Source organism: Oncorhynchus gorbuscha, linkage group LG09 (genome assembly GCF_021184085.1).
Source record: "Oncorhynchus gorbuscha isolate QuinsamMale2020 ecotype Even-year linkage group LG09, OgorEven_v1.0, whole genome shotgun sequence".
NCBI lineage: Eukaryota > Metazoa > Chordata > Actinopteri > Salmoniformes > Salmonidae > Oncorhynchus > Oncorhynchus gorbuscha.
Genome location: NC_060181.1, coordinates 13,887,581 through 13,901,600, shown reverse-complemented (window position 1 = coordinate 13,901,600; position 14,020 = coordinate 13,887,581). Strand labels below are relative to the sequence as shown.

General features: G+C 50.7%; 1 protein-coding gene across 4 annotated transcripts in view; it reads right to left on the bottom strand.

Moving 5' to 3' along the window:
- LOC124043188 (rho family-interacting cell polarization regulator 2-like) overlaps nucleotides 1-14,020 on the bottom strand; it is a 157,750-nt gene that overhangs the window by 16,841 nt on the left and 126,889 nt on the right. For 3 of the 4 annotated variants that reach the window (XM_046361475.1, XM_046361476.1, XM_046361477.1), the window contains exons 7-13: nucleotides 4,417-4,566; nucleotides 4,174-4,237; nucleotides 3,979-4,022; nucleotides 2,941-3,066; nucleotides 2,491-2,639; nucleotides 1,452-1,581; nucleotides 844-1,122 (exon numbers count right to left, since the gene is read on the bottom strand). In XM_046361475.1, the coding sequence (XP_046217431.1) occupies nucleotides 844-1,122; nucleotides 1,452-1,581; nucleotides 2,491-2,639; nucleotides 2,941-3,066; nucleotides 3,979-4,022; nucleotides 4,174-4,237; nucleotides 4,417-4,566 (942 nt within the window). The remainder of the gene's footprint in view (nucleotides 1-843; nucleotides 1,123-1,451; nucleotides 1,582-2,490; nucleotides 2,640-2,940; nucleotides 3,067-3,978; nucleotides 4,023-4,173; nucleotides 4,238-4,416; nucleotides 4,567-14,020) is intronic. The other variant, XM_046361478.1, reaches the window with a different exon arrangement.

The window sequence follows — 14,020 nt, the reverse complement described above, 5'->3', positions numbered from 1 at the left end:
CAGCATGCTAGCTATAAGCAGCCGCACAGACAGCATGCTAACTATAAGCAGCCACAGCCACACAGACAGCATGCTAACTATAAGCAGGCACAGCCACACAGACAGCATGCTAACTATAAGCAGCCACACAGACAGCATGCTAACTATAAGCAGCCGCACAGACAGCATGCTAACAATAAGCAGTCACACAGACAGCATGCTAACTATAAGCAGCCACACAGACAGCATGCTAACTATAAGCAGCCACACAGACAGCATGCTAACAATAAGCAGCCACAGCCACACAGACAGCATGCTAACAATAAGCAGGCACAGCCACACAGACAGCATGCTAACTATAAGCAGCCACAGCCACACAGACAGCATGCTAACAATAAGCAGGCACAGCCACACAGACAGCATGCTAACTATAAGCAGGCACAGCCACACAGACAGCAGACAGCATGCCACACTAACTAACAATAAGCAGCCACAGCCACACAGACAGCATGCTAACTATAAGCAGCCACACAGACAGCATGCTAGCTATAAGCAGCCGCACAGACAGCATGCTAACTATAAGCAGCCACAGCCACACAGACAGCATGCTAACTATAAGCAGCCACACAGACAGCATGCTAGCTATAAGCAGCCGCACAGACAGCATGCTAACAATAAGCAGTCACACAGACAGCATGCTAACTATAAGCAGCCACACAGACAGCATGCTAACAATAAGCAGCCACAGCCACACAGACAGCATGCTAACAATAAGCAGCCACAGCCACACAGACAGCATGCTAACAATAAGCAGGCACAGCCACACAGACAGGGGGAATCAGGGCTAGCCCTAACCTAGCACACCTCAGTCACATAACCCTCCAGGCTGGACTTGGGCCTGGGTTGGAGGGAGACCAGGTCGCCAAAGGAGCGACTGCGTCTCAGCTTCTCTAACAGGGAGTTCCTCAGACCGTGGAGGAAGGACAGGCGATGTTGGGTCGGGGACAGGCGATGCTGGGTCGGGGACAGGCGATGCTGGGTTGGGGACAGGCGATGTTGGGTCGGGGACAGGCAATGCTGGGTCGGGGACAGGCGATGCTGGGTCGGGGACAGACGATGCAGGGTCGGGGAGGGGTGCCACTTCTTTACCACACATACAGGGAGCAGGGGAGGGAGGGGCGGGAGGAGAAATGGGTGAGTGGTAGGAGGGATGGGTGAGTTAGCGTTAGTTAGCCTTAGCCATTGCATTCATAAACAGACACAAGCTGTTGGTTTCACAATCCAGTCAACACAAGGGCTGTGTTAGTGGGTTAGTGCAACGAGGAATCCTGTCTTGTGAGCAGGCTGGTGAGTGAGCAGTATGCTGCGTTATAAGACAGCAATGGGACTAGGAGTCATAGATCCTTAGATCCATACACCCACTCCCCTCCCCTATCCCACCCCAGGGAGAGGAGGCTCTATGTGGGACTCACAAAGAAGGACTGGTCCTGGAAGGTGGGTGTCTCTGGCGTGCCCTGGCTGTAGATAGACACTCGTCTCTGCAGGGCGGTGGCCTTGCTCACGTTCCCTGAAGACAGGGTCAGGTCTTCCACATCGAATGGACTGCATGGGGGGAGAGCAGAGAGACAGTCAGAAGGGGAAAGAATCCATTAGAGAACTATAAACTACTAGGTGAATTCTGCTGTAACACTGAAGCAGACACCCAGGTTCTCCAGAAGAGGGCAGCGTTACAGTATCACTTAACCGATGTAACTAACCACCGTAGCATAGTGTAGTTTATAATACTTTATCCAACGGGTGGCTCTAAATCCTGAATGCTGATTGGTTAAAAGAGCATTCCAGCCGGTGCCTATTCCACAAGTTTCCACCAATCTATAACGTTAAAATGACTATTTACTCTGTTCCATCTGACTGTACAATCCACTGTCTCATCAGCCCAGTAGGGAAGTTAGAAACTTTATCTTCACTATAAAAACCTTCCAGACATTCTCTTTATTTTAGACAAACATTTAGTTTAACAGCGGAGATTTGTATAAACCTTCGTGTCTTTCTCGCTACGTCCTAAATAATGTTGTGTTTCGGCTACAAAAACAATAGTTTTGAAGTTGGTGTTGATGTTTCTCTGCTCCTTGAACACCAACAATAACTCCATGTGAACTTTAACCTCCTTTGATTCAGATTCAACAGTCACTAGTCTCACCTTAAAAACATATACACCTGTCAAATAGACATTTAATTAAGTCCACTTACAACAGGGGACCCCAAACATTTTTCTTTCAGTGAAGGGGTCAGAATATTTTGTAGCTTAAAAGGTAAAAATGATTTTTTTGCTACATTTGTAGGTAGAAAACAGAAACTCTGTTAATTACAACCCATCTAGTGGCTACCAGAGGTTACTGACGTATCCCCGGTTCTATGAACCAAACGCGAGTTTCTTTTGCACAACCCCATTTTCAAATCAGGTGACCTCACGTGGGGTCATGACCCCTAATTTTGGAAACGCTGACTTACAACCATGTGACCTCCAGGTTGAGTTTGATGGTTCCCAGGTCATTAACGTCTACAGCCACCACCTGAGGCATGGCCGTGAACAGATCCTTGGTCTCACAGATCACACTGCCCACCAGGATGTGAGTGGCCAGGCCCTTCAGCTCCGTCACCTGATTGGACCAGAGACAGGAAGTTAGAGGTCAGATCACACTGCCCACCAGGATGTGAGTGGCCAGGCCCTTCAGCTCTGTCACCTGATTGGACCAAAGAGATAGTTGGGACCAGGGGTCAAAGGTAATTTGGCTTCAGAACCTTTGGAGGACTGTGGTTTGCCCTCAGAAATGGTTTGACAGGTGCAGCATTCAAAATGAAATACATTGCAGATGCCTGTCAGACCCCCGTACGCCTGGATAGGTATTTAACATATCAGCTAACCAACCGCATCATATGATATAACATTCTCATGTGTACCTTGATGTTGATGAGGTCTGTGATGAGGGGCGTGAAGACCATCTCCTCTCCGTCCCAACTCTGTCTGGAGTTCACCTCTATCTTCCCCTTCAGCTTCCAGCGCTGACGCCCATACCGCATGAAGATCTGACGGAGAGAAACAGCGAAATGGAAGGAGGGTGGAGAGGGAGAAAGGAAGAGAGAGGGAGGGAGAGAAACAGAGAGATGGAAGGAGGGTGGAGAGGGAGAAAGGAAGAGAGAGAGAGAGAGAGAGAGAGAGAGAGAGAGAGAGAGAGAGAGAGAGAGAGAGAGGGAGGGAGAGAAACAGAGAGAGAGAGAGAGACAGAGGCAGAGAGAGAGAGAGAGACAGAGAGAGAGACAGAGACAGAGAGAGAGAGAGAGCGAGAGAGAGAGAAAGAAACAGAGAGAGAGAGAAAGAGAGAGGGAGGGAGAGAAACAGAGAGAGAGAGAGGGAGGGAGGGAGGGAGGGAGGGAGAGAAACCGAGAGACAGAGGGAGAGAAACAGAGAGACAGAGAGAGAGAGAGAGAGAGAGGGAGGGAGAGAAAGAGAGAGAGGGAGAGAAACGGAGAGAGAGAGAGAGAGAGAGAGAGAGAGAGAGAGAGAGAGAGAGAGAGGGAGGGAGAGAAACAGAAAGACAGAGAGACAGAGAGAGAGAGGGAGGGAGAGAAACAGAGAGAAACAGAGAGAGAGAGACAGAGACAGAGAGAGGGAGGGAGAGAAACAGGGAGAAACAGAGAGAGAGAGAGACAGAGACAGAGAGAGGGAGGGAGAGAAACAGAGAGATGGAAGGAGGGTGGAGAGGGAGAAAGGAAGAGAGAGAGGGAGGGAGAGAAACAGAGAGATGGAAGGAGGGTGGAGAGGGAGAAAGGAAGAGAGAGAGAGGAGTTAGAGATGAAAGGCAAAGGAGACAGAAGTCAAGAGCCATGAAACAGTTATTTTTATGTATTCATAATTGCCATTTTGAAGCCAGTCTGCAGACTCGGCGAGACACAGTTGTCTACTACTGATGTAGAGAGGGCCTCATTCATATAACTCACCTCATACTGGTCTCCTGGACAGAGACGAGCAAAACCAGCAAGACCTGAAGTGAGAGAGGGATGGAGAGGGGGGGGGGGCAGAGAGAGACAGAGAGAGTGAAAGAGAGATGAAGAGATACTCATTGCTTGTTTGTCTCCAGTTTTCCCTACGAGATACCTCTACTCTAACGGCTGTCCCACTGGCCTTAGTCTTACCTTTCATTTTGATATGGAACTCCCCCAGCATGTTCTCCAGCTCCCCCTCTAACGTGCTCATATTCTGGGGAGGAAGGGAGAATGATCAGCACAAAAAAAAAAACAGGAGACAAACCAAACCCATTCATCAAACTTTGACATCAGGCACCAGAACTGTGTTTGATCTCAGTGGGTGATCCGTATGGTGCCGGTGAAGGGCCTGATGATTACAGAGTATAGTTGTGTATGCGCGTGGATCCACACCTCTGTGTACTCCTTGTATCTGCGGTTGACCTCTGACATGCTCTCTCTGGTGGCCTTGGTGGAGGGAGATGCAGAGAAGGCCTGCTTCATCTTACTGGCTCCCTCCCTCAGCCTGCGCTGGATACAGAATGCCTCATACAGCTCATCAACCTACAGGGGACACAGAGGGTCATAGTTCAAATCGGTACACCGTAGCATAGAGAGGGTTACACACTTAGACATGTAGAAAGTACAGAGAGCAGAGGGTTATAGTCTTAAAATACACAACAAAGAGAGGGCTACACATTATTAGCCTATAATAAAGTATGCCTTTCACAAACACACATACTCTGCACCGATCATGCAATAATGGTCTGGGAAGCTTGTGATGTTCCATTCAGTGTTAACAGAAGCCCTGGGCCTGAAACAAGCTTGTGATGTTCCATTCAGTGTTAACAGAAGCCCTGGGCCTGAAACAAGCTCGTGATGTTCCATTCAGTGTTAACAGAAGCCCTGGGCCTGAAACAAGCTCGTGATGTTCCATTCAGTGTTAACAGAAGCCCTGGGCCTGAAACAAGCTTGTGATGTTCCATTCAGCGTTAACAGAAGTCCTGGGCCTGAAACAAGCCTGTGATGTTCCATTCAGTGTAAATAGAAGCCCTGGGCCTGAAACAAGCCTGTGATGTTCCACTCAGTGTAAACAGAAGTCCTGGGCCTGAAACAAGCCTGTGATGTTCCACTCAGTGTAAACAGAAGCCCTGGGCCTGAAACAAGCTCGTGATGTTCCATTCAGTGTTAATAACAGAAGCCCTGGGCCTGAAACAAGCGTACAAATCTAATCCATCCTCCCTCTTACATAAAGATACTAAATATTCAGCATGCAGATGAATGATAATTTTCTAGAATGCTGCGGTGGCTACCTGAGGGACTCAGTCTTCTTCCGGGGAAGGCTGATTACCATGTCTGGCAGAATGTCTCAAACCCAACCCAGAGTCTCAAATCCTTTATCATAGATTTACACATTTAGATCACAGCACACTGACCGACATCCCGCTTCATATGAACTATACTAAACCCGCTGCACTCCAGTTCCGGCGCCGACAGAGATGGCCGCCTCGCTTCGCGTTCCTAGGAAACTATGCAGTTTTTTATTTATTTTTACGTGTTATTTCTTACATTAGTACCCCAGGTCATCTTAGGTTTCATTACATACAGTCGAGAAGAACTACTGAATATATCAGAGTCAACTCACCATCAGTACGACCAAGAATATGATTTTCGCGACGCGGATCCTGTGTTCTGCCTTTCAAACAGGACAACGGAATGGATCCCATGCGGCGACCCCAAAAAACGACTCCGAAAAAGAGGGAAACGAGGCGGTCTTCTGGTCAGACTCCGGAGACGGGCACATCGTGCACCACTCCCTAGCATTCTTCTCGCCAATGTCCAGTCTCTTGACAACAAGGTTGATGAAATCCGAGCAAGGGTAGCATTCCAGAGGGACATCAGAGACTGTAACGTTCTTTGCTTCACGGAAACATGGCTCACTGGAGAGACGCTATCGGAGGCGATGCAGCCAGCGGGTTTCTCCACACATCGCGCCGACAGAAACAAACATCTTTCTGGTAAGAAGAGGGGCGGGGGCGTATGCCTTATGGCTGACGAGACATGGTGTGATGAAAAAAACATACAGGAACTCAAATCCTTCTGTTCACCTGATTTAGAATTCCTCACAATCAAATGTCGACCACATTAGCTACCAAGAGAATTCTCTTCGATTATAATCACAGCCGTATATATCCCCCCCCCAAGCAGACACATTGATGGCTCTGAACAAACTTTATTTGACTCTTTGCAAACTGGAATCCATTTATCCGGAGGCTGCATTCATTGTAGCTGGGGATTTTAACAAGGCTAATCTGAAAACAAGACTCCCTAAATTGTATCAGCATATCGATTGCGCAACCAGGGGTGGAAAAACCTTGGATCATTGTTACTCTAACTTCCGCGATGCATATAAGGCCCTGCCCCGCCATTCTTTCGGAAAAGCTGAACACGACTCCATTTTGTTGATCCCTGCCTACAGACAGAAAGTAAAACAAGAGGCTCCCACGCTGAGGTCTGTCCAACGCTGGTCCGACCAAGCGGATTCCACACTCCAAGACTGCTTCCATCACGTGGACTGGGATATGTTTCATATTGCGTCAGATAACAACATTGACGAATACGCTGATTCGGTGTGCAAGTTCATTAGAACGTGCGTTGAAGATTTCGTTCCCATAGCAACGATTAAAACATTCCCTAACCAGAAACCGTGGATTGATGGCAGCATTCGCGTGAAACTGAAAGCGCGAACCACTGCTTTTAATCAGGGCAAGGTGACTGGTAACAAGACCGAATACAAACAGTTCAGCTATTCCCTCCGCAAGGCTATCAAACACGCTAGCGTCAGTACAGAGACAAAGTAGAATCTCAATTCAACGGCTCAGACACAAGAGGCACGTGGCAGGGTCTACAGTCAATCACGGACTACAAGAAGAAAACCAGCCCAGTCACGGACCAGGATGTCTTGCTCCCAGGCAGACTAAATAACTTTTTTGCCCGCTTTGAGGACAATACAGTGCCACTGACACGGCCTGCAACGAAAACATGCGGACTCTCCTTCACTGCAGCCGAGGTGAGTAAGACATTTAAACGTGTTAACCCTTGCAAGGCTGCAGGCCCAGACGACATCCCCAGCCGCGCCCTCAGAGCATGCGCAGACCAGCTGGCCGGTGTTTTTACGGACATATTCAATCAATCCCTACACCAGTCTGCTGTTCCCACATGCTTCAAGAGGGCCACCATTGTTCCTGTTCCCAAGAAAGCTAAAGTAACTGAGTTAAACGACTACCGCCCCGTAGCACTCACTTTCGTCATCATGAAGTGCTTTGAGAGACTAGTCAAGGACCATATCACCTCCACCCTACCTGACACCCTAGACCCACTCCAATTTGCTTACCGCCCAAATAGGTCCACAGACGACGCAATCTCAACCACACTGCACACTGCCGTAACCCACCTGGACAAGAGGAATACCTATGTGAGAATGCTGTTCATCGACTACAGCTTGGCATTCAACACCATAGTACCCTCCAAGCTCGTCATCAAGCTCGAGACCCTGGGTCTCGACCCCGCCCTGTGCAACTGGGTACTGGACATCCTGACGGGCCGCCCCCAGGTGGTGAGGGTAGGCAACAACATCTCCACCCCGCTGATCCTCAACACTGGGGCCCCACATGGGTGCGTTCTGAGCCCTCTCCTGTACTCCCTGTTCACCTACGACTTTGTGGCCACGCACGCCTCCAACTCAATCATCAAGTTTGCGGACGACACAACAGTGGTAGGCTTGATTACCAACAACGACGAGACGGCCTACAGGGAGGAGGTGAGGGCCCTCGGAGTGTGGTGTCAGGAAAATAACCTCACACTCAACGTCAACAAAACTAAGGAGATGATTGTGGACTTCAGGAAACAGCAGAGGGAACACCCCCCTATCCACATCGATGGAACAGTAGTGGAGAGGGTAGCAAGTCTTAAGTTCCTCGGCATACACATCACAGACAAACTGAACTGGTCCACTCACACAGACAGCATCGTGAAGAAGGCGCAGCAGCGCCTCTTCAACCTCAGGAGGCTGAAGAAATTTGGCTTGTTACCAAAAGCACTCACAAACTTCTACAGATGCACAATCGAGAGCATCCTGGCGAGCTGTATCACCGCCTGGTACGGCAACTGCTCCGTCCACAACCGTAAGGCTCTCCAGAGGGTAGTGAGGTCTGCACAACCCATCACCGCGGGCAAACTACCTGCCCTCCAGGACACCTACACCACCCGGTGTTACAGGAAGGCCATAAAGACCATCAAGGACAACAACCACCCGAGCCACTGCCTGTTCACCCCGCTATCATCCATGGGACCGAGAGACTGAAAAACAGCTTCTATCTCAAAGCCATCAGACTGTTAAACAGCCACCACTAACATTGAGTGGCTGCTGCCAACACACTGACACAACTTCAGCCACTTTAATAATGGGAATTGATGTAAAATATATCACTAGCCACTTTAAACAATGCTACCTTATATAATGTTACATACCCTACATTATTCATCTCATATGCATACGTATATACTGTACTCTATCATCTACTGCATCCTTATGTAATACATGTATCACTAGCCACTTTAACTATGCCACTTTGTTTACATACTCATCTCATATGTATATACTGTACTCGATACCATCTACTGTATGCTGCTCTGTACCATCACTCATTCATATATCTTTATGTACATATTCTTTATCCCCTTACACTGTGTATAAGATAGTAGTTTTGGAATTGTTAGTTAGATTACTTGTTGGTTATTACTGCATTGTCGGAACTAGAAGCACAAGCATTTCGGTACACTCGCATTAACATCTGCTAACCATGTGTATGTGACAAATAAAATTTGATTTGATTTGGACTGAGGAGAGAAAAGGGGATAGAGGGCTGGAGAAAGACAGCTGGCAAGGACCTCAACATGACAGCAGAACATAATGCCCAGGCTGTGAGCAGAGCAACAAGCCCAACCCCCACTATTACACCCCCCCAAACCCCATCCTGTGCCCTAAGCAGTATGTATCAGATGCTCAACATGCTCTGTTCACACCTACTGTGATGGTCCGGGCCTAAACCACACGAAAACAACACTAGACACTATGGAACACAAAGAATTTATTATCTCATCCTGGAAAATACAAGGACTGAGGTCACCTGCCTTTGGCCTAAAGACCCGGAACCCAGAATTCATCAAATAAATTGGAAATACAGAAATTGAAATCCTACAAGAAACCTGGTATAAAGGAGACGGACCCACTGGTTGACCTGTAGGTTACAGAGAGCTGGTGTCCCTCTAGGTTACAGAGAGCTGGTAGTCCCATCCACCACACTACCAGGTGGGTGGTATAGAGGAGACGGACCCACTGGTTGCCCTCTAGGTTACAGAGAGCTGGTAGTCCCATCCACCACACTACCAGGTGGGTGGTATAGAGGAGATGGACCCACTGGTTGCCCTCTAGGTTACAGAGAGCTGGTAGTCCCATCCACCACACTACCAGGTGGGTGGTATAGAGGAGATGGACCCACTGGTTGACCTCTAGGTTACAGAGAGCTGGTAGTCCCATCCACCACACTACCAGGTGGGTGGTATAGAGGAGATGGACCCACTGGTTGCCCTCTAGGTTACAGAGAGCTGGTAGTCCCATCCACCACACTACCAGGTGGGTGGTATAAAGGAGACGGACCCACTGGTTGACCTGTAGGTTACAGAGAGCTGGTGTCCCTCTAGGTTACAGAGAGCTGGTAGTCCCATCCACCACACTACCAGGTGGGTGGTATAGAGGAGATGGACCCACTGGTTGCCCTCTAGGTTACAGAGAGCTGGTAGTCCCATCCACCACACTACCAGGTGGGTGGTATAGAGGAGACGGACCCACTGGTTGCCCTCTAGGTTACAGAGAGCTGGTAGTCCCATCCACCACACTACCAGGTGGGTGGTATAGAGGAGACGGACCCACTGGTTGCCCTCTAGGTTACAGAGAGCTGGTAGTCCCATCCACCACACTACCAGGTGGGTGGTATAGAGGAGATGGACCCACTGGTTGCCCTCTAGGTTACAGAGAGCTGGTAGTCCCATCCACCACACTACCAGGTGGGTGGTATAGAGGAGACGGACCTACTGGTTGACCTGTAGGTTACAGAGAGCTGGTAGTCCCATCCACCACACTACCAGGTGGGTGGTATAGAGGAGATGGACCCACTGGTTGCCCTCTAGGTTACAGAGAGCTGGTAGTCCCATCCACCACACTACCAGGTGGGTGGTATAAAGGAGACGGACCCACTGGTTGTCCTCTAGGTTACAGAGAGCTGGTAGTCCCATCCTCCACACTACCAGGTGGGTGGTATAGAGGAGACGGACCCACTGGTGTCCCTCTAGGTTACAGAGAGCTGGTAGTCCCATCCACCACACTACCAGGTGGGTGGTATAGAGGAGACGGACCCACTGGTTGTCCTCTAGGTTACAGAGAGCTGGTAGTCCCATCCACCATCTAGGTTACAGAGAGCTGGTAGTCCCATCCACCACACTACCAGGTGGGTGGTATAAAGGAGACGGACCCACTGGTTGCCCTCTAGGTTACAGAGAGCTGGTAGTCCCATCCACCACACTACCAGGTGGGTGGTATAGAGGAGACGGACCCACTGGTTGTCCTCTAGGTTACAGAGAGCTGGTAGTCCCATCCACCACACTACCAGGTGGGTGGTATAGAGGAGACGGACCCACTGGTGTCCCTCTAGGTTACAGAGAGCTGGTAGTCCCATCCACCACACTACCAGGTGGGTGGTATAAAGGAGACGGACCCACTGGTGTCCCTCTAGGTTACAGAGAGCTGGTAGTCCCATCCACCACACTACCAGGTGGGTGGTATAAAGGAGACGGACCCACTGGTTGCCCTCTAGGTTACAGAGAGCTGGTAGTCCCATCCACCACACTACCAGGTGGGTGGTATAAAGGAGACGGACCCACTGGTTGCCCTCTAGGTTACAGAGAGCTGGTAGTCCCATCCACCACACTACCAGGTGGGTGGTATAAAGGAGACGGACCCACTGGTGTCCCTCTAGGTTACAGAGAGCTGGTAGTCCCATCCACCACACTACCAGGTGGGTGGTATAAAGGAGACGGACCCACTGGTGTCCCTCTAGGTTACAGAGAGCTGGTAGTCCCATCCACCACACTACCAGGTGGGTGGTATAGAGGAGATGGACCCACTGGTTGTCCTCTAGGTTACAGAGAGCTGGTAGTCCCATCCACCACACTACCAGGTGGGTGGTATAAAGGAGACGGACCCACTGGTGTCCCTCTAGGTTACAGAGAGCTGGTAGTCCCATCCACCACACTACCAGGTGGGTGGTATAGAGGAGATGGACCCACTGGTTGTCCTCTAGGTTACAGAGAGCTGGTAGTCCCATCCACCACACTACCAGGTGGGTGGTATAAAGGAGACGGACCCACTGGTGTCCCTCTAGGTTACAGAGAGCTGGTAGTCCCATCCACCACACTACCAGGTGGGTGGTATAAAGGAGACGGACCCACTGGTTGCCCTCTAGGTTACAGAGAGCTGGTAGTCCCATCCACCACACTACCAGGTGGGTGGTATAAAGGAGACGGACCCACTGGTTGCCCTCTAGGTTACAGAGAGCTGGTAGTCCCATCCACCACACTACCAGGTGGGTGGTATAAAGGAGACGGACCCACTGGTGTCCCTCTAGGTTACAGAGAGCTGGTAGTCCCATCCACCACACTACCAGGTGGGTGGTATAAAGGAGACGGACCCACTGGTGTCCCTCTAGGTTACAGAGAGCTGGTAGTCCCATCCACCACACTACCAGGTGGGTGGTATAGAGGAGATGGACCCACTGGTTGTCCTCTAGGTTACAGAGAGCTGGTAGTCCCATCCACCACACTACCAGGTGGGTGGTATAGAGGAGACGGACCCACTGGTTGTCCTCTAGGTTACAGAGAGCTGGTAGTCCCATCCACCACACTACCAGGTGGGTGGTATAGAGGAGACGGACCCACTGGTGTCCCTCTAGGTTACAGAGAGCTGGTAGTCCCATCCACCACACTACCAGGTGGGTGGTATAGAGGAGACGGACCCACTGGTTGTCCTCTAGGTTACAGAGAGCTGGTAGTCCCATCCACCACACTACCAGGTGGGTGGTATAGAGGAGATGGACCCACTGGTTGTCCTCTAGGTTACAGAGAGCTGGTAGTCCCATCCACCAAACTACCAGGTGGGTGGTATAGAGGAGACGGACCCACTGGTTGTCCTCTAGGTTACAGAGAGCTGGTAGTCCCATCCACCACACTACCAGGTGGGTGGTATAGAGGAGACGGACCCACTGGTTGTCCTCTAGGTTACAGAGAGCTGGTAGTCCCATCCACCACACTACCAGGTGGGTGGTATAGAGGAGATGGACCCACTGGTTGCCCTCTAGGTTACAGAGAGCTGGTAGTCCCATCCACCACACTACCAGGTGGGTGGTATAGAGGAGACGGACCCACTGGTTGTCCTCTAGGTTACAGAGAGCTGGTAGTCCCATCCACCACACTACCAGGTGGGTGGTATAGAGGAGACGGACCCACTGGTTGTCCTCTAGGTTACAGAGAGCTGGTAGTCCCATCCACCACACTACCAGGTGGGTGGTATAGAGGAGACGGACCCACTGGTTGTCCTCTAGGTTACAGAGAGCTGGTAGTCCCATCCACCACACTACCAGGTGGGTGGTATAGAGGAGACGGACCCACTGGTGTCCCTCTAGGTTACAGAGAGCTGGTAGTCCCATCCACCACACTACCAGGTGGGTGGTATAGAGGAGACAGACCCACTGGTTGCCCTCTAGGTTACAGAGAGCTGGTAGTCCCATCCACCAAACTACCAGGTGGGTGGTATAGAGGAGACGGACCCACTGGTTGTCCTCTAGGTTACAGAGAGCTGGTAGTCCCATCCACCACACTACCAGGTGGGTGGTATAGAGGAGATGGACCCACTGGTTGCCCTCTAGGTTACAGAGAGCTGGTAGTCCCATCCACCACACTACCAGGTGGGTGGTATAGAGGAGACGGACCCACTGGTTGCCCTCTAGGTTACAGAGAGCTGGTAGTCCCATCCACCACACTACCAGGTGGGTGGTATAGAGGAGACGGACCCACTGGTGTCCCTCTAGGTTACAGAGAGCTGGTAGTCCCATCCACCACACTACCAGGTGGGTGGTATAGAGGAGACGGACCCACTGGTGTCCCTCTAGGTTACAGAGAGCTGGTAGTCCCATCCACCACACTACCAGGTGGGTGGTATAGAGGAGACGGACCCACTGGTTGCCCTCTAGGTTACAGAGAGCTGGTAGTCCCATCCACCACACTACCAGGTGGGTGGTATAAAGGAGACGGACCCACTGGTTGTCCTCTAGGTTACAGAGAGCTGGTAGTCCCATCCACCACACTACCAGGTGGGTGGTATAGAGGAGACGGACCCACTGGTTGTCCTCTAGGTTACAGAGAGCTGGTAGTCCCATCCACCACACTACCAGGTGGGTGGTATAAAGGAGACGGACCCACTGGTTGTCCTCTAGGTTACAGAGAGCTGGTAGTCCCATCCACCACACTACCAGGTGGGTGGTATAAAGGAGACGGACCCACTGGTTGTCCTCTAGGTTACAGAGAGCTGGTAGTCCCATCCACCACACTACCAGGTGGGTGGTATAGAGGAGACGGACCCACTGGTTGTCCTCTAGGTTACAGAGAGCTGGTAGTCCCATCCACCACACTACCAGGTGGGTGGTATAAAGGAGACGGACCCACTGGTTGTCCTCTACGTTACAGAGAGCTGGTAGTCCCATCCACCACACTACCAGGTGGGTGGTATAAAGGAGACGGACCCACTGGTTGTCCTCTACGTTACAGAGAGCTGGTAGTCCCATCCACCACACTACCAGGTGGGTGGTATAAAGGAGACGGACCCACTGGTTGTCCTCTAGGTTACAGA